General features: G+C 32.8%; 1 protein-coding gene across 4 annotated transcripts in view; it reads left to right on the top strand.

Moving 5' to 3' along the window:
• ADGRL3 (adhesion G protein-coupled receptor L3) overlaps window positions 1-23656 on the top strand; it is an 865234-nt gene that overhangs the window by 371857 nt on the left and 469721 nt on the right. For all 4 annotated transcript variants that reach the window (XM_029235469.1, XM_029235470.1, XM_029235468.1 and 1 more), the window contains one exon: window positions 14688-14901. In XM_029235469.1, coding sequence (XP_029091302.1) covers window positions 14688-14901 — 214 coding nt within the window. The remainder of the gene's footprint in view (window positions 1-14687; window positions 14902-23656) is intronic.

Here is a 23656-nt window from a genome sequence, read left to right as displayed (position 1 = left end):
TCATATGATATTAAATTATACTTTGATAAAATAGAAATCAAATGATTAATATTTTCCCATAAATTTATGAACTAGAATAGAATCTCTTTTTTGCAGAGACTTTGGACAAAAAGTCTGTTCAATTAAAATTGATATATATAAAGAATATTTTTGAATACCTCTACTGACTTGCATTCAACAAATACTTATAAAAAGCCTGCTAAATTGCATTCACTTGGACAGATGTAAAACATAACTAGAGAAAGCTTACTAATTACGGAAAGCTAGATATTATTTACACTTTATTATAGAATGATAGTTGATTTTTAAAAAAATAATAACTGGTCTCTTTTTCTTGGATGTTCATGTGAGGGAAAAAAACCAATACAAAACTTTGGCCAAATAAGTGTACAAACAAGAACAATGAAGAAACATTGAAAACTGCATTAATGGTTATTTTTAAACTGTTTGTTTAAAGTGAAATACTTTCATTCTCAAACCAAGTGGCCTCTGTCATTCAACCTAATTCTGTTTTCTGAATTGGCCATTTACTGATAAACAGATATGTTGAAAACATACTTCAAATCAAACCAAGAGAAAGAGAGTAACTCCATCATACCTACACCATCAGCAGTACTAGAAAAATAACTTAAAAATTGACATTTTCATAAAGCAGCCTTACGGGTGTATGTATGTATGGTATGTCTGTGTGATTTGTAATCCTTGTATATATTGAAAAAGCAAGCATAAATAAATGTAATAATTGCAATAAGGTATATGCATATAGTCATCATTTGTAAATATCAGTGTGTCACTTTAGAACTTTAATAATTAAGTTCAAATTTTAGTTTTTAAATAATAAACTTGGCAAAATGCATTCTGAAAACATTATCAATTCAGTAAACGAGGTAATTAAAAAAAAAACTTCCTCAAATATTAGGAACAGAATCCTGTGTAAATAACAGGGAAATGTATCAGCCATAGTCAACATTAACAAGGATCTTGGAAATACTAGAGGATTCCAAGTGATAAATAAATATGAAATTAGATGATCAGCAGGATATAATTAAAATTCAATTCAATGACTCCAATATCATTGACAGGAAGATGTGTCAACTGTGGAAATAATTTTGGATTTATGTATTTTTAGTGATGGATTTGTTTATTGGAGTTGGGCAAATTTCTAGGCATTAAAATGATTCTTTCACTAAAAATGACTTACATTTTACCTTGTAATCCTGAAATTATAATTTGGAAACTTATTAAAATCTGTAAGATATCTTTGCTCCCATAAACTCTTTTAGAAATAGAGAGATTGGAAAATTCATATTAGATTAACTCAGTATATTATTTATTATTAATATTAGAAGGCTCTATATTATTTATTAAAAGTTGCATACATCTTTTTTATAGCTGCAAAGAATATGTATTACATTCTATGCCAGTTAAATCAAAGATCTGAAAATCTCTTTACAAATGTCAGCATTTTCTTTTTATCACATCTGTTTAAATATACTTATAAAGTGATATGGTTTGATTGAAGTGTGAAAAATAATGCAGTTTATCCCTTCATTCTTTTTTGGTATGAATCACAGAAAGCTAATTATGAGTGTAATCATCCTTTCTGCTCTCCCCTTCAGCAACTTATTGATTCAAGTAAATGTCTGTTTGTAATAATATATTTTCGAGCGCTTCCTCTACTAAGAGTTTGAGCAAGACTTAATGAGATAATTCATTTTGAATAACATTGAGCATTATAAGATTTTAAACTTATGTTTTAGTAATTTTATAAACACTCGTTAAAATCATTTTAGATACTCCCAAATTTCTTGGGTAAACCAGAGACAGACATGCTGTTCAAACCTCAGTTGGTGAAGCTGTGCTGTTTTCTTTCATAGTGTCATATTTTGTTTTGTTTTTCCATCATAGTCTTCATGATGATTTTGGGGTTATTTAATCATTTTTATATTTAATTGTTTTTAATGTTTATCCCCTGCTTCCATTTATGTTGTAAACTCCATAAGGTCATGAATCAATGTTTTATTGACCATTGAATACCCACAGCCTGGAACAGTGTTGGACACTTCCTTTAATGATCTATTTTTATTTGTTGAATGAATAGATGAGGTTAATCATTGATTGATATTTATTATTCAGGCATGTCAGAATATGTATTTCTCAACCATCATTTTGAAAACTGGTTTTTATTTCATAACTTTTTTTTTAATGATTTGAGGAAGAATCAGGGTAGATGTTTAGAACTTTGATTTTAATCTATTTCAAGAAACTTGCATGTGATCCTGAAAATGTATTATATAAAAACTTTCCATTAAATATTTTTGTAGGTGGGAAAATTTTACTAACCTCAGTGGTATATTTTGTAGTTGAGCTTAACAAATAAAATAGAGTGCTGGACATGCCCTATGTCATTTCACGACAGTTTTCCCATGTATACAAATAATCCTGGGTATAGCCTTTATCACCTGTTTCCTGTGATTTTTTTTAATGTGGTTTTTGAGGTCAATTCATAAGGCTTTTGAAACTTAAGTGTGTGAGGTGCTTTTCTGCCTTTCAGAATATTTTTATTGTTTTTATTGTTGTTAGAGAGAAGAGAAAAATCTGTTTATTCAGAATCCTTCTGGTGGCTTTGCCTCAAAGTTTGGGAAAGGTGAGAGTTCACTTCTGACCCAGCCCAACATATTTCACTTTCAATCTTCACTAGTGTCCAGAATTATCCAGTGTGTGCTCAGGTTTTTTGTTTGTTTTTTGTTTTGCCTAGGGTTTATGTTTTCATTTTGGCTAACTTTTTTCACATTCCTTTTTATTGGCTGTGTTGGGTCTTCGTTGCGAGCGGGCTTTCTCTAGTTGCGGTGAGCAGGGGCTACTCTTCGTTGCAATTGCTGAGGCTTCTCTTTTTGCGGAGCACAGGCTCTAGGCACGTGGGCTTCAGTAGTTGTGGTGCGTGGGCTCTAGAGCACAGGCTCAGTAGTTGTGGCGCACGGGCTTAGTTGCTCCGTGGCATGTGGGATCTTCCCAGGGCTTGAGCCCGTGTCCCCTGCATTGGCAGGCGGATTCTTAACCACTGGGCCACCAGGGAAGTCCCTTTTTTCACATTCTGACTGCTTATTTTTCCTACTTTGTAGGAAAAATTATCATCAGTATTTATGAAAAAAAAACTATCTGGCTACTCTTCCTATCTTACAGTTTGCATATTTAGCAAGTATCTGGACTTTCTTAGGCTGAGAGATTTGATTGGTTAATACATTCCTCATTTACCGATATCACCAAATAGAGATTTCACTGTATTTAAAGCCAGGACTTACATTCAGTATTTAGTGTTTAGTTAACTTCTTAATGAAAATATATTTGTTTTAAAACATTGCTAATAAAAGTTTTCACTGGGAGTAAAAAAAAGAATAAGCATTTCATTTTGCAAGCAGCATCATCAATTTCGAAACTTAACTCCTAACCAATACATTCTAGTGGAATGAATTTTAACTTTTAGCTTCTGCAACCAGGTAGTAGGAAACTTTGGCTAGAAACTGTACCAATGTGGAGATGAGGATTTGGTCAGGGTCTTTATGATTAGATTTATTGTTCTAATCTCGGGTGCATTACACAGACACTAATGTTCAGCACTGACTGGGTGAGTTTATATATGTGAAAGCTGTTGTAAAACTTGTGGATAAAGGATTTATAAACCCTGTTGTATATGTTTTTCAATATTGAAGATTACCAAAGAGGTTATTTCAAGGTCTTTTCTGCAGAAGATTTACCCTGCTGAATTAGAAAATGTCTTAGCATTGCTTTCCTTAACGATAAAACAAAACAAAAACTTTTAAGCCACTGAAAGCTCTTTATCATTTCCAAGGAATATAGTGTGTTTGCGGGGAGAGAGGAGGGGACGAATGTAAGTAGGTGCTGCTTGTATATTTCTGAATGGCGTTTGCAGTGCAGTAGAGAGTTCGTTCACTGTTCAGGAATTCCTTCCCTTCAAAATTAAATGTCATTTAGTCTTAACTTGAGACATCACTGTTTATTCAAAACTTATATATATATCCTTCTCTAAATTTACTGTATATTTCTTGTTAAAATCTATATGACTACAGATTTTCTCTGTTATATGACAAGAATAACATAAACTTTAAATTTGGCTATTTGCAATAAAGAAAATCATATTTATATACTTCAGTAAAAGTATAATGACTACATTTGAGAATTAATGTCACATTTTAAAAGTAAAGTAGTGATTTTCCATCTTAACTGCAGTGGATTTTCACACAAAGGAAATTTTCATATTAGTTTTTGTGATACAATATTAAAATGTATTAAAATGTTAGGAAAGAAATCTTAAAATTCTTAAAATAATAATATTATGCTGTTATGTTTTGTGCTATTAAAAAAAAGGCCCCTGTCAGACACAGTAATTGGAATATTTAACTTTCATTTCATATTTGGAAATAAGGCTTCATTTCATCAAAGGAATGGCAATCCATAAACTTTATATTATTGATAACTAGTGTGATATTGTCACATTGCCTTATGTATTTCCTGACAGAACTCCCCTTCCTTTGTTCTTTCTGTTTGTGTGACACACAAGAAGAGTCATTGCATCTTTTCTCTCACTTGTATGACTTTCTAGTTCATGCCTCACATTCTTAGCATTTTGGGCTAAACCATATTTTCCTGGTGTACACTAAATGGGGATGATAATATTGATAAGCTTTTATAGTTTGGAGTTTGAAATACAATGATACTTTTTTTAAAATTAATTTTTATTGGAGTATAGTTGCTTTGCAATGTTGTGTTAGTTTCTACTGTACAGCAAAATGAATCAGCTAAACATATACATATATTCCCTCTTTTTGGATTTCCTTCCCATTTAGGTCACCGCAGTACATTGAGTAGAGTTCCCTGTGCTACACAGTATGTTCTCATTAGCAATGATACTTTAAAAAAAATAAAATGATACTTTTAAAATTAAAACACCCAATATGTATTAGCAATTACCATCATCATATCGCCTTTTGTGTCATCAATTTCCAGACTCTGTTATCTTTCACCTAATCTGTTTGAATAATTATTGGTTAGTGCTTTTTAAGATTAATTTCATTAATATTATTATTACGTTATTCTTTTATGCTGTAATCTTCCACTACCCTGTATTTGGACTATATTCTGAATCTAATTTGAAGCCTCTTTCTGATTTGACTGTTTAGTTCCTGTCTGCCATCTACTCCCAAATCTCTTGTGAATATAATTTCTTTTCCCCATACTTATTGAGTTATAATTGACATAGAATATCGTGTTTGTTTAAGGTGTACAACGTGTTGATTTGATACCCATGTATGTTGTGCAATGATTACCACATTAGAAGTAATTCACACCTTCATCACCTCACATAATTGCCATTTATTTTTTTGTGATGGGAACATTTAAGGTCTACCCTCTTAGTAACTTTCAAGTATATAATACAGTTTTGTTAACTATAATCACGATGCTGTACATTAGATGTTCAGAACTTATCCATATTACAACTACTGGAAATTTAAACCCTTTGACCAACATCTCCCCATTTCCCTTAACCCCCAACCCCCAGAAACCACTATTTTGTTCTTTGTTTCTATGAGTTTGGCTATTTTAGATTCCATATATAAGTGGTATCTTACAGTATTTGTCTTTCTCTGGTCTGACTTACCTTACTTAGCATAATTTCCTGAAGGTTCATCATTGTTTGTTACAGATGGCAGGATTTCCTTTTTTCACATGACTGAATAATATTCCATTGTATATATATACCACAGCTGCTCTATCTATTTATCCATCGATGGATACTTAGGTTGTTTCCATATCTTGGCTATTGAGAGTAGTGCTGTAATGAACAAGGGGGTACAGATATCTCTTTGAGATTCTCACTCAAAATGCTGAATATACCTCTCTTTGCTCTGAATTTCTTCCTGGAATATTTTGTTATCTTTTCTCCTATATTCATATATTATTTCATCTTTTCTCCTATATTCATATATTATTTCATCTTTAAAGGACATCTCAAGTTTGCTTCCTTCAAGAAATCTGTCTTAAGAAACTAAACAAATTTATCACTTCGTTACTTTGTAATCTGTTTCACATTTTCATTGTACTTTATGATGGTTAAACCTTACATAGGTTGTGCACTCTCTCTTCAACTCTAAGATTCTAGAGTGAAATGGAGATACTTAGGAAGATTCTCAGTACTTTTGCTCTGGATCATCTGTCCATCTGCTCTCCCCTGCTGTGAACTTTCACCCATCTGATCTTGTTGTCATTATTCTATAATCTTTGGGTTTTAGTAATCATCGATGCTATCTTTTGCCTTTGGGGATTTTGCTACACTCACATTATTAGGGTTCTCTAGATTGTTTTCCAGTTATATTCATGGGATGAAGTTTCTAAACTGTCAAATTTCACATATCACAGTTATCTATATTATCTATATCTATCGATCTATCTCTCTAGGTCAATATGAAGAGATTTATTATGAGGGATTGACTCACACAATTATGAAGACTGAGAACTCCCATGATTTGCTGTTTGCAAGCTGGCAGCCCAGGAAAACCAGTGATGTAGTTCCAACCTGTACTCAAAAACCTGAAAATCAGAGGGCCACTGGTGTAGGCTCTGGCCTATGTCTGAAGGCCTGAGAGCAAGGGGCATCAATGTTAGAGGGCAGAAGATAGCTATCCCAGCTCAAACAGAGAGAAAATTTACACTTCCTCTGCCTTTTTGTTGTATTCAGGCCCTCACCAGACCACCTTAAATTGGTGAGGGTGATCTCTGTTAGTCTACAGAATCAATCTTTGTTAATCTTTTCCAGAGATGCCCTCAGAGAGATGCTCAAAAATAATGGTTTAGCAGCTACCTGAGCATCCCTTAGCCCAGTCACAATGACACATAAAATTAACCATCACACACGAATGTTTATCATTTTCTTGATTTCATATGATACCTCTGAAGCTCCTTCTGCCAGACTTTTGGAATCCCATTCTGTATAGGACCACTCCTAGGCCTGAGATAATCACCAATGTGGATGGAGAATTTAAACAATATCCATGTCTTGTGTTTAGTAACTCCCAGCAGCCACATTGTAACTGATAAATGTACATTTAGAGTTAAATTGGCATATCTTTTAAAATTTCTTTTGAATTGTATAATTCTTTTTACTGGATTCTTGTTTATCTTGAAATTATAATTTTACTCTTAAGAACACTTTGAACAGCCAGTTTGGTGTTTTTGACATTTAGGAAAAGGCTGTGATAATAGTGATATGTGAAGTTTGACTCAGTTTTAGAAATTTTTGTCCCTCATGAATATAATTGGAAGACAATGTAGAGTATAATTTTATTAAATGTTGAAAACTTATAACAAGTAGATATGAGTTCATTTATTCAAACACTTGCTACATTTTTTAGGCAACCTCTATGTGGATAATGTCACTTAAAGGTCACCATTTCGTATATATATCCTCAAAAAGAATGATTAATGTTACCCTCATGCTGAAGCTCCATAAGTCAGAAGGATAGCTTTACAGTAATTGTTTTATGACATTCATCTCATTAGGACATTTTTGCCCTGTAATTTCAGAAATTCTAAATTTCATGCTTTTCTTTTTGACCTCAGAACATAATTGCCTTTGGTTATTTCTTTATGGTGTCAATTTTAATTGTCACTGTGTTACACTTAATTAAATACTAAAGTATTTAAATTATATGTATTCTTTGTAGAAATAGACTTTTGAAATTCAGTATATTAGATGCTTACTGGTAGTAGATGTACTTTTATAGAAAGTAGATGATAGTTCGATATTTCACTGGATTTCCAGTGTTATTTTTGCTGCCAAACATTTCAGACTAGATTTTCAGAGCACATTTTTTAAAATTTGGATAAGTGTGTTGGCATGTAAAACAGCACAGAGAAAATACGTATATTTAAGAAAATTATGTCATAGGTTCTGCTGAAACTTAAAATTGGGAATATTTGCTTTTTGGCAGCATTTAAGTAATGAAGAATTTTTAAAAGGCGTTGCCAGTACTTTATTATAGGCAGTAACCCACTTCCAGATATGTAAGTGTCCTTCTCTATAATTAAGAAACACCTTTAAAATCATTAGCCTTGACCTACAAATAGTTTAATTTACTTCTTTCTCATAAGGAGCCAGATCTATTTTCTTTTTATTTTAAAGTTTTCAAAAGAGCCTTTTTTTCCCCTTCTTATGATCATTGGGATACAGGGGGGGAAAAAAAAACACCTATTATTAATCTGTTTTTAGTGCTGAACCTGGATTATTTACGTATTATATATAATGCATAATATAAAATATGTGTATAATAAATTATATATATATGGAATGTTATATTTTTTAAATTAATGGCCCAAACTATGTTTAAGCAAAGGGATGGTAATATTAGACTATCTGTGTGGGTCATTCATAGTATTTTTCTTTTATTCATTTGGTAATCTTCAGTATCGTCCAACAGTTTCAATGTCCACTCTTTAAACATTCCTTCAGAATTGATTCTGCACTGTATTAGTAATATATAGCCCAAAACTTAGTGGCTTAAAACAGTAAACGTTTATTATCTTCTGTGGTTTCTTTAGGTTAGGAATCTGGGAATAGTTTAATTTTCTGGTTCTGACTCCAGGTCTCTCATAGGGTTGTAGTTACCCAAAGGAAGGGTTTCTTGTGGCTGGAGGGTCAGCCTCCAAGATGCCTCACTTGCCGGCCTTGCAAGTTCATTCTGGCTGTCAGCATAGTGTTCAGTTCCTTTTCTGGATCTCTCCTTGGGGCTGCTTGAATGTGCTCAAGATTTGGTGACCGGCTTTATACAAAGTGAGTGATTCAAGAGAGGTTAAAGCTCCAATGTCTTGTTAATGAACTGCTCTTGGAAATCATACACTTTCTACCAGGCTGTGTCCATTAGAAGTGAGTCACTAAGTAAAGCCCACATTCAAGAGGAAAGGGAAAAAAATGGAGAAGTAGCAAGGAATTAGGAACGTATTTTAAAACTGTCACGTGGACATGTTTAATACAATCTTTCTCCCTCCATGGGTTATCTTATCTACTGCTCTGGTTTGAGTACTACCTTACAATTCTCAAATTTATGAAGATCTCTCTTCTAAATCACTGACCTGTATTCAACTTCCTACTAGATTTTGTTCATGGCACTACAATCTAATCACTTGCTTATGCCAGAAACCTGGTAGTCTTCCTTGTACCCTCACTTTTACCCTTCATGCTCAACCAATCATCAAATCATGTAATTTTTTTTGTCCCTAAACATAGGTCAAATATGTTCTCTGTCATTACCCATTTAAAGCAACTGTTTTATCTTTACCGCTGCAAAATAGCCTTTTAATTTGCATTTTCTTATCTATGCTTAAATTTTTTCCTTAGTAAATTTAATTTTATTTAATACATGGGATTTGGGGTAAAGAAAGTATAAAAGTAAGGAAATGAAAAATAAAAATATAAGCTGTATTGCTAATAGTTTTTAATATCACAACAAACACACACATAGGGCAGGCTGAAGATTTTAGTTTCTGCCTAATGGAGAATAGACTGCACCATTTATTTTTGAGTGGATCATTGAATATGTAGAACAATCCATGGAAAACCAGATTTGAACAGTGCATTGAAGGCTTGGCCCAGGGAGAGATATATAAAAGTGCTTGATTCATCTGTCCTAAAACTAAGTAGTAGTGGCAGGCATATTGTCCATTTAGTGAAAATCTAAATGAAAATCTTCCTTGAATAGATACACAGTGCTTTTCTCTATGTTATATATATGATCAGCAACTAAGTAGTACGCTCTTCTACATTTCTTCAGTGGCTACTGATACTCCACCTTCTGCATTTATTCTCCTCTACATCTATCCTCTTCAGCTACTTACTGTTATTACCATGGTTTTAGCCTATAGTCTACTCATACATTGTAGACTCATGAACCCAAATGAAAATTAAACATTCCTGAGTGTTATCATGACACCTTAAATTCAACATGTTTAAAAACTTAATTAATTATACTGGGTTAATGCCCTCAGCCAACTAACTGGCTGCTTAGCTCTTAATCTGTGTTTAGTCTTCTACTTATTGATATCCTTTGTCCTAAAATCCTATGTCTCAAGTAGCACTCCCTTCTTTGAATGCTACCCTGTAAAGCCCTAGGGTTATCCTAGCAAATCTCTGACCCCTGTCCTTGAGTCCAGGAGGAATCAATGACTCTGGTCATCAGCTTTTAGCACCCTGCTCCCGCCCTCACCCCATCTTTAGACTGGTATCTTTAGCTATCATAACCCACATTCACCAAGAATTTAAAGCATTTTGAGTCAAAAGTCACCAAGCAGGATTGCAGTAGGAAAGCCCAAGAAGAGAGTAACAAAAACAAGAAGTTTTAACAACAGATTGGCTGAGGTCTCAGAAAAGGAAGAATAAGAGTGATTTGTGCAGAAACAAGTGAGCAAGAACCAGGAGCTAATTCTCCTGTTGTTTAATCCTTGGTCAGGAGCACTTTTAATTAGGGATGTGTTCCGCATGGAACTTGGGCAATTCCTGAGGTTCTGGACGTCCTTAGCAGAGAAGCTTAGTTTCATTTGCGTCCTCTTAGTCCCATGGTCAGTGGGTAGTTCCAAAGTGCAGCATCTTAACAGAAGTCTACCAGATTTCACATCTGAAGCTTTTCCCATTTATTCAGCCAATGTCTATTACACACCTAATAGGTGACACTCTGTTCTTTGTTACCACAAATTAACTCACGGTATGAAAATGAGAAGGACCTCAAGAATATGCCATCTGGGCTTCCCTGGTGGCGCAGTGGTTGAGAGCCCGCCTGCCGATGCAGGGGACGTGGGTTCGTGCCCCAGTCCGGGAAGATCCCACGTGCCGCGGAGCAGCTGGGCCCGTGAGCCATGGCCGCTGGGCCTGCGCGTCCGGAGCCTGTGCTCCACAACGGGAGAGACCACAACAGTGAGAGGCCCGCGTACAGAATATGCCATCTTTTCCCCGTATTATTTCGCTGGCTAACTTGCATTGAATTGTTGACATTTCCCGTGTCTTAGTTGTTTTCTCCAGTAACCAGAGTCTCTCCGTTGTTAGCATGGTAACTGAATGGTAAGAAAGACAAAACAACAACAATAAAAATCTTTTAACTTAAGCATATTTTTCCATTGGACTTTAGTTGCTGATTAAAGCATTTAGCAATGTAATTAAAATAATTTAAATAGCTAATTAGATATATTATAGAATAGTTTCCAGTAATACATTCCTTTAAACAAAGCATTCATTATTCAGGAATGCAATTTATCACTGAGTTACTGATACTAATGCAATTATATGTTAAATGGAAGAAAGCATCCACAAATCAACCCAAGTACCCTGTAAAATTTTCCATATCTATAACTTTTGAATAATCCTTACAGGCTCAAACGAGATACATGGGAAATTTGCCCTCGACATTTTAGTTGACTTTGCCACTGTCTGGTTCTAAATCATGTTTTTGACAGTTAAGACCCAGATTAAAGCTATGTCTGTGTACGCGTTTTAGCAAAATGGACTGATGAGTTTAATCAACCAAATTGTCCACTTAGTCAAACAACGCTTTGACTTTATTATTTGCTTATTTTTATTTCTTTGTTAAATTAACTTGTTTTTTAACAATATGACTTAATAGGTTAGGTTAACAAAATATAGCAAGATCAACTCAATGTTTGGAAGCAGTTTCAATCTGATTTTTAAAAAATGGCTATACCAAAGTTAAGAAAAAAATTGTCTCAGCAAATGCTCAAAAGTTTACTGTAAAGCATTCTGAAAAATTCTGATTTCAAGAACATTTTATAAAAAAAGTAAGCAAAAAATATCTATTATTCTATTTAAACTGATTGAAAATGTGAAACTGGATTCCCAAATTGGAACATTTTTATTGTTCAGTGATTTTATTGCTTAAAATGCTATATACAGTAATGAAAATATCTTTTTCCATTAAAATAGAATCTGAGTATTAAAAATGACTTCATGTTTAAACAGCCATCTAATTTCTAAATGATAAATACATATATTTTAGGAACCATAGAAACACACATTTCAGAAATTCAGTGTCTGTTGTGAGACTACCCTGTCAAAATGTTGACTCAAGAACAAACTTTAAAAATATTGTTACCGGGCTTCCCTGGTGGCACAGTGGTTAAGAATCTGCCTGCTAATGCAGGGGACATGGGTGCGAGCCCTGCTCCGAGAAGATCCCACATGCCGCGGAGCAGCTATGCCTGTGCGCCACAACTACTGAGCCTGCGCTTTAGAGCCCGTGCCCTTCAACAAGAGAAGCCACCGCAATGAGAAGCCTGTGCACCACAACAAAGAGTAGTCCCAGCTCACCACAGCTAGAGAAAGCCCGCTTGCAGCAACGAAGACCCAATGCAGCCAAAAATAAAATAAATTTATATATAAAAAAATTATTACCACCAATCTTTGTGTTAACTCTCTTTGATCAGTGCTGTGGATGTGCTAGATTCAGATGTGTGTGTTTGCGTGTGTGTATCTGTCTGTCTGTATTTGAGGGGGGTTGAGGACAAAACAAGAAAGATGTTGAATGACAACCAGAATGGAATTAACTGTGCAGTGCAGCTTGAGTGACCTATTCGGAAGTTATGCGTGGGGTCCTTGGTACATGTATAGTTTTTCCAAAATGGTATAGAAATGGGATAAAAACTAATGTCATTTTCTATTTTGAAATAATAGGTATGGTTTCATAAACCAAATCAATATTTTCTGTAGAGTTTCAAGTGAAAATATTTATAGTAATAAAATCTTTTTCCCTATTCCTACTCTTTTTACACTTTCTTGCTTCTCTCCTCCCTTCTTTGCTTTCCACATTTCATGCTTACTAAAAAAGCCATAAGAAAAGGTGAATGTATTTATTTAAATACATTTTTATGTATGTGCCAGCATTAGTGAGTTAATCAACTATCAATGCAAATTTATAGCTATCATGTATTTATCTCTATAAATAATTCTCTTATGTGAAAATCACCTTACTGGCTGGTTGGTAAAGAATTTAAGAATTTCAATTATGTGCTTTTAAAAGAAGACTTGTTGAGTTTTTACAATTAAACATTTGACTGGCTTCCAATAATGTACTGATTATATCCACAGTCTTGGATTGTGAAACTGTTAAATCTGACGTGAAAAGATAGACAGTTTGCTGTATAAAAATGAAATATATATATTCAGCAAACATATGAAACCAAATAACAAACTAGAAAAACATATTTGCCACAAGTGTAAAGGACAACTTTTCAATTTTCTTCTATCCAAAGAACTTTTACAATAGTAATGTATAATAAAAAAAAGATGAAGGGTCAAGAAACATGGAAATGTATTTCATTGTATAAATAAAGTGGTGAAAATTCAAATAAGGATGTTATATCATTCTTTGTCTATCACATTGGCAAAATATAAAGGAATTGGTAATGTGTAGTTTTGAAGAGGAAAGTACTGCTGGTGGAAGTGTACATTTGTATTAAGTTTTTTGGACATCTAGTTGTTGATATTTGCCAAATTTCAAATATATTTATGCCTTCATCAATTTCATTTATTAACATATACCATAAAATGTATTTGGATAGTTATATTTTTTCTAAAATATTATAGCCAAGGTACACAGGTAGGTTTATACTTCTTGCAGTATTATGACACAAAAACACTGGGACATTTCTTTTTTTTTGAATTTTATTTTATTTTTTTTTTATACGCAGGTTCTTTGTAGTCATCCATTTTATACACATCCGTGTATACATGTCAATCATTTCTAAGTGCCCATTAACATAAGACCAATTAAATAATGTTTTATATGTATATGTAATGTAGCCATTAAAAATGAGGGATACAACATAGGAATGAAAAGACTTCCACCATATATTGTTAAATTAATAAGTAAAATAAATCAATATATGAAACAATGTGTGTAGTGTGATACTACCCGATTAAAAGTTACTTAAGTAAAATTAAAAGAGGGATGGGAAGAAATATACAATGTTTTTTTTCTGTAGACAGTTCTAATAGAAAAGTCACCACATTGTTAACTGCTTACCTCTTGACATTGGGGGAAAGGTGTGGGAAGGAGCTGAAGGAAAATTTAATTTGTCTCCTTACAAATCTCTGTTTTCTTAAAGAACATTCCCTATTTCTATAATTAACTCAAAAAATATACTGATTATGTTATTACCTGAAACAATGAAACTGTTTCAAAATTGAAATAGATTATTTAAATAGGTATATATAAACTCGAGCAGTACGTTTTTTGTTGTTGTCGTTCATGGTTTCTATTAAAAAACAAAACAAATACACACAGTATTCCTGAGGTTAATCTGAGAATCTTGTTTTACAAACTGCATGATATTTCTCTATAGTCTTTACCTCACATACCAGCCAGTGTTTTAGAAAATCCAGAGTGCTTTGTTCCATTTATAAGAAAAATATCTGTGAGATAAGGTTTCTAAGAAATAATTGTTATAGCTAGATTTTTAAAAATTCTGTCAAGTTACTGAAATGAGAGATAGTCTACTTTTAGTTAAAATTATGAATTGCAACTGCTTTATTCTTTTATATTAGTATATCAGAAATGGGTACTTTTCCTTTCTATGTAACAAAGATGACTTATTTTTCTTCCTCCTCCTGGTAGCTTTCAGCCGTGCCCCAATTCCAATGGCTGTGGTCCGCAGAGAGCTCTCCTGTGAGAGCTACCCCATAGAACTCCGCTGTCCAGGAACAGATGTCATCATGATTGAAAGTGCCAACTATGGGAGGACTGATGACAAAATTTGTGACTCTGACCCTGCTCAGATGGAGAATATACGATGCTATCTGCCTGATGCCTATAAGATTATGTCTCAAAGGTATGATATTTCTAATATTCTTTGTGCATTTAATATAAACTCTCAACATGCATCTGTGTGACATACTGAGCATAGGTACACATAAAATTGTGTACTTTAGGATACTTTGAACTACTTTTTCAATATCAAACTATTCCCCATATCACTAAAATGCTAGTGCTAGAAATTGTAAATGGCATTTGGAAAATATTAGAATGTATTAGATTATTTATTGTTTCCTGTGTTCTATTCTGTGTTCTCTAGAACTGAGTTCATTAGTTGAGAAACTAAATTTATTTTTCAGTTTTCATAAACAGAATTATGTAATTTTCTACAGAAATTACAGAAAAATTATTTTACTGCTAACAATGATTTCCATTAGTGTGGGAAAAAGAGTAAAATTTAAATTCAGAGGCAATTTTATAACTATTAATCAAAAAATAATAAAGACTATTGAGTAATGATTATTTGGCCTTGGAAAACAATAAAAAATATTACTTTGATATCTAGTATATAAATTAATTTATTTAATACATTTAAACTATCTGAAATATTACCATAGTAAAATAGTATAAAGTACCATAGAATATCACTGGATAAGTAAAAAAAATCTTCAATTCTAAAGAGACTGGTCAATTAGAATCTATACTATAGAAAGTTTATATTAAAATTTCTTGATAAATTAGTTAAATATTAAATATATCTCAAATATTTGTTCACTTATTATGATTTCTCAGAAATCAGTGACAGAGTCATTCATTTACGATAAGCCTTCATACTTTCTGACTACTTGCTCACAAAGTAATTTTTAAAAACTTAATCAATATATGATTTACTTAGTAAATTTGTTTTTCATTAGGATTTCTATTTAGGCATCTCTTTCTTTTGTTTAAGGACTTCTTAAAATATGGGGGAGATCAAACATATGTAAAAATGAATTGAATTATAAAAGCAAAGACAGTGGATTTTAAGGATTATCTTTCTTGTACTTAAGAAAGCCTGCCTTATTTTTAACCTTCTTGATATTTAAAATTCTGATATTTACATTGATAGTCAATATTTTTATAAATTTCTGTCGTATAAATTATTCAAAGAAATTATCACATGCCAGGATTTCGATGATCAGAGCATCTGAGGTATACATGAAGGATAGTGGTCTCTGGGCAAATCTGAGAGCTTTTATTTGTCTATTTCTAAATTGCTGGCTCATGCTAAGGTGAGTGTTAATGAGAAATAAGATTTTAAAATTAGCGATTCCATTTAAGTTTGGTTGCATTTGGTTGTTCTTGTTGTCTCTTGTTGTTATATATTGACATACCTCCAGCTATGGCTAAATTCTCTGACGTTATACCTAAAAGAAATCTAATCATTTTGTTGCCTGTAGGTGTTATAATCATCTTTCAGGAGTGGTTATTCCATAAGTAGTATGGAATGGGCACCATGACTAAATTGTTATTTTATTTGTTTCAGTCAGAAAACCAAACACAGGATTCTTCAGAATCCATTCGGGAAGTGGGTTGAGGAGGATTTTCTGCTTTTCTGTGATTAGGTTTTCATTTAAAATGTAGCAGAAGCATTAACTTCACTAGCTTTTTGATCTCTATATGATTTTCACCAGAATTGTCTTAATCCTTTCATTGATATTATTAATGGCTCCCAAAATAAGCCCTTAATCTTATAATTATTGCAAAAAATAGTTACAGTGGATCCTCTCTCTGGAGCTACTGAATTATATGGGATGCATCTGTAAAGTGACAAATCTGCAGAGTAAAATTGCTTTAAGCACCCTGAGTAAATCATTTGTAGAAGCCTTCCTGGGGGGTTCTCAACTAAGAATTGTCAGTTAAAATAGCTGTGGTTGATTCTCCGTGGAGGCAAGTTTCTTGCTTGTATTTAGACCATTAAATGTACTACATTTACACTTGTCCAAAATAAATGGAGAGAAGAAATCTGGTCCCATTTTGTAAGCTACCAAGATATGGGATGATCACGTCCACTTAAGCTGCTTTATAATGAACTCTCACTGTCACGCCAATGATAGCATGTTAAATAATGTTCATAATTACTAATTATGATATGGGCACATAATATTAATTATGATGTCAACAGTTTAAATAATGTGTTTGAATTAAAATAATAGTAGAAAAAATCTTTTCCAAAAGGTGTTTTAGATTATTGTGTTTTCTTTCATTTAAACTTCTAGAAAGATATTATATCAGCCTAAAAGTTTTAAGCATGTCTCTACATGGGAGGATTATCACTAAACTCAAAAAATTATTTGTGTGTCTTTGCATAACCTTGTTAAAAACGCTTCCTAACTTACTTCAGCCTCATAAATTAGACAGATGTCACAGGCTATTGGGACTTCTATTCATGCAGATGTTTGAATACACATTGAATGAATGCATAAATAAAACTGTATACTAACATGTTAGTTAGGTGTGAAAAATTGGGGACTTGAATCAGAAAGGGTATGACATGTGATTTCCACATTTTTTTCCCCAGTAGAACTATGCAATCTGATATCTGCTCTAGAGAAGTCAGTTTCCTCACTGCCTTTCAGATTGAGCCTGGTGTTCTCAAATCTAAGTGTGTTCTCATGCCATTCTGTCCCCGATTTCTCTGAGTGTCTGTGCTTTACTTTTTTCATTATACTACCAGAAGACTTTTTCATTATACTACTAGAACACATTTATTTATCCTTCTCAGAACTTCTGAGGCCACTCACCTGTTATCATCTACATCCATCATTTTTGCATCCAAACAATAAATGTGTAGTATCATATTTTAGACAGTTTTCTTGTGTAAAGTAAATTGTAGGCTTCTAGAGGGCAGAGTTTCTGTTATCTTACCTAAAACTAACTTTTAATATGTAATAATCAAATATATGCATATATATATATATTTCAAATCAAACCAAATATATATATATTTCAAATCAAATCAAATATATGTATAAATTTAGAAATACACCATCCAATTTTGTCATGCCATTTAAAAACTTTCTTAACTTTATTTTCTGAGTCATTTTTGTTTCTTTTTACTTTATATACTTAAAAGTTTAAAAAGATGGTACATATAGCTTTTGAATATAAATGCGAAAATGACTGTTGGCAACCGATAACTACATAAATTTTACATTTTTAATGCAGCTGAGGTGTTTATGTTTTCTTCAGCTGTTAATGGAAATACTTGCATTTTTTTCCCTTCAATCATTTTTATTGAAGTCTGGTTGATAAAACTTGCATTTATTAATTCCACCAATACCTGAAAGTCCATGATATGCCGTTCACTATGACAGTTACTCTGCAGTTTGGTGGTTAAATAAGTCTGGCATGGTTCCTGTCCACAAAACTGTAGTTTTTTGGCCAATAAAAAACAAATAGCTATATCATTTGTTCAGTAATTTATCTTTATCTGTTACATTTATTGAAGAGTTCAAAACAAGAAGGAATACTCTTTTACCTAGATGATATTAGGGAGTATTCACTGAAGAGAAAGTGTTAGGCTCGTCCTTGAAGGATTGCAGCGTTAGTGGAACCGGAAGAGACCAAAGTGATATTAGATATGTAAGTGGATGAACGCCAAAAAAGATCGTGGGAAACAGCTTCTCTTCAGTAACCCTTCACCCATCCTTTTCTGTCATGGCTTCACAAGCTTATTGGTGTCTGCTGTGCACAGCTTACTCTCTCTAGGCCCTCTTCCAAACGTGCCTGAAGCCAGCCCTCCACCATCATCCATCCCTATAGACCCAGTACACCTTGACAATTTGATGATAAACTAGCCTGGATGCTATTCCCTTGTCATTAAAAGCTCCGAATGGAGTCCTTCTTATAAATTGGACATGGATTCCATCTAAATGTGGGAAGTTTGAATATCATATGTAATGATATCTTCACGCCAGCTTTTTATGACTATTTTAAACATGTGGCATAACAGCCTTATTCTGCATAGAGTTGCCCATATTTTTTTAGTTGAAAAGGAATTTTGAACAAGCATGTATATATGTATAGGAAGTACAGTGATTTATTGAGGTATAATATATATACTGAAAATTGCACACATGGTAAGTGTGCAACTCATTGAATTTTCACAAACCAAGCTTATCTAACAACAACTAAGTAAAGACAGAACGTTAAGGGTACCTCAGACACCCCACTTTGTGCTCTGTACCAGCCATCCTCCCCTCAACCAAGAATTGCTGCTATTGGGACTTCTATCATCTTAAATTATTTTGCTCATTTTATAATTTAAATAAATGGATTCATATAGTATATGCTTTTTGGTGTCTAGCTTCTCACATTCAGTGTATTCAGTTTTAAATATAACTTTCTTGAAGCATTTTTATATATCAAATTCACCCATTTCGAGTGTACAATGATTTTTTTTTTTTTTTAGTAAATTTACCAAGTGATACAATCATCACCATAAGTCAGTTTTAGATCATTTACATCACCACAGTAAGATTCTTCACGCCCATTGTTGTTAATCCCCATCTCCTTCTCCACCCCATGCAATGACTAGTCTATTTTCTGTCTTTGTGTCCATCCTTCATGCATTACTTTTTTAAGCTAAAACCTGAATATTTGAAGTCAAGTTAGATTTAGTGGGTGTTTCAGTGGGGACGTTATCAAAGAAATACTAGCAGTTATTCCTGGAGGCATGGACATAAATATGTTGCTTGCCTTTTGAATTATGTTAGAATCAAAGATCATGAATCTACACATTTAAAAAGTACCCTCTTTAGAGTTTTCTATCAAGCAGAGATGTTAAACTTATAAAGTAGGAGTAAGTTTTTTCTGATTAAATGAGTGATTTAAGTTTTACTTTTAATCTTCCAGCACCATTTTAGCAATATTACATTTTCACATGTCATAGTCACATCAAGAACATGCAAAAAAAAAAAAAAAAAGAAAGAAAAAGAGGCAGGGAGGGAGAATTGTTTCTCATCTTTCCGGAAAAGTTATGTTTCAGTTTATATCGTGTCACTTCAGGGGATTTTACAGTATACAAAAAGGCCTTTGTTTTTGTTGTGTTTAATCCTGGTGAAGTTAAGAACTCTTTCAATAGCAGTAGAAGAAGAAACACCAGTGGCAGTTTTTGTATGTACATTGCTGAATAAATGTTCTGCAATAACTGTGTATGTAGACATGAGTTTTTCAATTTAAGTATTCTCCTTTGCTTCCTTGACAGATTCATTACATCATGTCTTGTATTTCTCTTATGAATTATAGCAGATCAAAAACAACCCCACATATCAGGGACTTTTCCATTGAATCCATATTCTAATGCAGTAAAATGAACAAAAGAACAGATAGGCCTAGAAACAGAAGGGAAAAAAGAGGGAAGGAAATGAAGGAAGGAAGGAAGAAAACTCCCATTCCCAAAGCCCAAATGTAGAGAATATGAAGAAACTGGAAAGTTTCTATCTGGAAAGCATTTATCTCTTCTTCTCTAATATTTTGTCCCATTTTGATTTTGAGAATACATATTTGATAATATTCTACTAAAATGCTTCCTAGTAATCTTTACTAATATTAACTTAATTTTGAATGAAATTATGTTATGTATGTGTAGTTTGAAATTCAGAAAGTTAGTAAATGATTCAAGTATTTCAGGATAGCTTAGGATAAAAGTTAAAGGGAGTTGTGTTGTCTGTCTCTTACAGGTCTTGGGGAGTATTAACCCTTTGTGCAGCCATTTTCTAAGCACTGTTCATGGAAACGTAGAATCCCTGAGTCCTTTCTTGGGATTCCACAGGGTCCAAACTATTTTCATAAAAATTCTGACATAAAATTTGCCATTTTGATTGTATTTGACATAGGCACTGATGGTGCAAAAGCAGTGGTAGGTAACTGTGGGCATCTTAGCAGGGATCAAGGTAGCAGCAACAGTGTACTTTTAAAAATATGTCAGTTATTTTAATTTCTAATATGATAAATATTGATAACTATAACTCATATAAACTGATAGTCTTTGAGAATCTTAATTATTTTGAGAGTTAAAAAGGTCATGAGACAAAAACTTAGGAAAATCGATGATTCATCAAACACAACTATTTTTTCATTTCTACTTATTGGCTGAAAATTAGTGATTTGTGTTTCGTTCTCATTGTTTTTACATTGCGTAATACTCATTCTATTTGCTTTAATATCATCTAGACATTTTCTATGAGTGAATTATTTTTGAAGGGAAGAATATCTGCATGTTATAGAGTAGCCCCTGCTAATACAGAATCAAATGAGAATTAGACTCATTGCCTGAAAATTACTAACGTAATTTTCTGTTCAGACACTCATAATTCTCATAAAATTATGAAAACCTCCTTAAATTAAAAATAAAACGATTAAAACAATAGAAACTTAGAATAGCTAATTTTTAAATAAAATGCACTGCACAGGTTAACTGTATGATTTTGTAGGACGAGAGGGAGAGCCCTGCCATGATATTCTAAACACAAATATGTTGGAAGAAGTAAATTTATAAGTATGTATACTGGGAAAAATATTTTTCAATTTAATGTATTGTTGATGTCAATTTTCTTTTTTAAAAAGAGTCAACCTTGTAAAGACAGAGTTTAAGAAGTCTTGGGCACTCTTTGTTTCCAGGCACTCTTTAAATTTTCTGAGTTCTTTTTAATTTAGCAGTGTTAATGGTTATTCCAATGCTTGTAGCCATTAGTAAATGCATTGGCAAACAAACTAAACAAAATAAACCTAGAAAGAACCTAGAAATACAGGTAGAATGACAATGATAGATTTACCTGGAATTTGCCCTGTTTCTCATAGATTTATAAAACATCAGAATCACTTTTTTCTCATTCATAGTAAATGACAATTATAATCGTTTCCCCACCTCTAGCTTTTTAGAAATTTTTTACTCTGTGGTCACTATGTAGAACTTGACATCTTGTGTAAAGTGTTTAGAAGATATTACCAAGAGAAGAAACATAAGTAGTTTCTGAAAATTAGAGAATATAGGATAAAAACACCAAAGCAGTTATCTTGAGTATAACTTAAATGCAAATGGAAAAGAACTAAGCAGATTATGAACATAAATTCTGTCACTGATTAATGGGATGTCACTGGACTCTGGAGGAAAATAATTTACAGTGATACGTAGCAGATATTTAGAATAAATACCTCAGCTTCTCTATCATTACAATGATTTTGAAGATTGCTGAGGATATTGGGGCAGTGGCTTTCGAAGTACTTTGCCTTTCAGTTTTCGAAGTACTTTGCCTTTCAGTTTTCGTTTTACTGATGAGAAGGCTAAGTTACACAGAGTTAAGAAATTTACCTGAAATTACTTAACTTACTGTATGGTACAAACATACCTGCTCTCTTTGGGCACAAGGCCTGTGATTTTTTTACTGTGCTCTTTTTTCTTCTAAGACACTAAGAATACTTTTTTTCCTCTTTTTTTAAATTTGAGTGTAGTTGATTTACAATATTGTGTCAGTTTTAGGTGTATAGCAAAGTGATTCAGTTATATATATATTTTTTTCCAATTATTTTTCTACTATAAGTTATTATATCGAATATTGTTCCCTGTGTTATACAGTAAATCCTTGTTACTCATCTGTTTTATGTAGAGTAGGTTGTATCTGTTAATCCCATACTCCTAATTTATCCCCCCCTTTCCAACCATAAGTTTGAGTTCTAATTCTGTGAGTCTGTTTCGTGTATAGAATCATTTGTACTATTTTTTTAGATTCCAGATATAAGTGATATAATATTTATCTTCATCTGACTTCCCTCAGTATGATAACCTCATACTAATTGCTGCAAATAGTAATATTTCATTCTTTTTTATGACTAATATTCAATTGTGTTTATTTACCATATCTTCTTTACCCATTCATCTGGTGATGGACACTTAGGTTGCTTCTATGTCTTGGCTCTTGTACATAGTGCTGCTATGAACATTGGGGTACAAGTATCTTTTCGAATTAGAGGGGTTTTTTTCTGGATATATGCCCAGGAGTGCGAATTCTGGGTCATACGTATGGTAGCTCTATTTTTAGTTTTTTAAGGAAACACCATACTGTTTTCCATAGTGGCTGCCCAATTTACATTCCTACTTAGCAGTATAGGAGAGTTATTATCTGTAGACTTTTTGATGATAGCCAGTCTGACAGGTATGAGGTGATACCTCATTGTGGTTTTGATTTGCATTTCTCTGATAACTAGTGATACACTAAGAATAATTTTTGTCACAAGGAAAGGTCTTTTCCTGTTTTTAGTACATCAGAAAAAGCAAGTCAGATAGTCAAATCCATCCACATTTTATATAATTCCATCTGTTGGTCAAACAAGAGAAGGGTTTTAATAAAACCAACCTTACAAAATTGATCAGTGTAGCCATTTAGTTTCATCTTCAGGAAAATATCCTTAATATTTAGGATATTATGTGCTTGAATAAAAAGAAAAGATATTCAGTTGTTATTGATAATAATAATACCTGTTAACATTTATTGTGTGCTTTTTATTTGCCGTAAACTCTGGTAATGAATTTACCTTTCATTATCTCATTTATTCCTCTCAATAACACTTAAGAGATACATATTGTTATCACTTCCATTATACAAATAAGTAATTAAAGCACATAGAAATTAACTTGCTGAAGAATTTATTTTAAGCCAATGTACTACTGCCTTATTTGAGGATTTGGGGTTTTGTTTATTGTAACAAAGATGATAAAATGTTAAGATTAGTTAAGAACAGTGCTCCTGATTATGATCATGATGGTGAGAAAAGAACCTCATTCCATTTCA

The sequence above is a fragment of the Monodon monoceros genome, unplaced genomic scaffold (assembly GCF_005190385.1).
Source record: "Monodon monoceros isolate NGI ecotype Baffin Bay Population unplaced genomic scaffold, NGI_Narwhal_1 Super_Scaffold_20, whole genome shotgun sequence".
Taxonomy (NCBI): Eukaryota; Metazoa; Chordata; class Mammalia; order Artiodactyla; family Monodontidae; genus Monodon; species Monodon monoceros.
The sequence above is the reverse complement of the archived record's forward strand: the minus strand, read 5'-3'. Positions and strand labels throughout refer to the sequence as shown.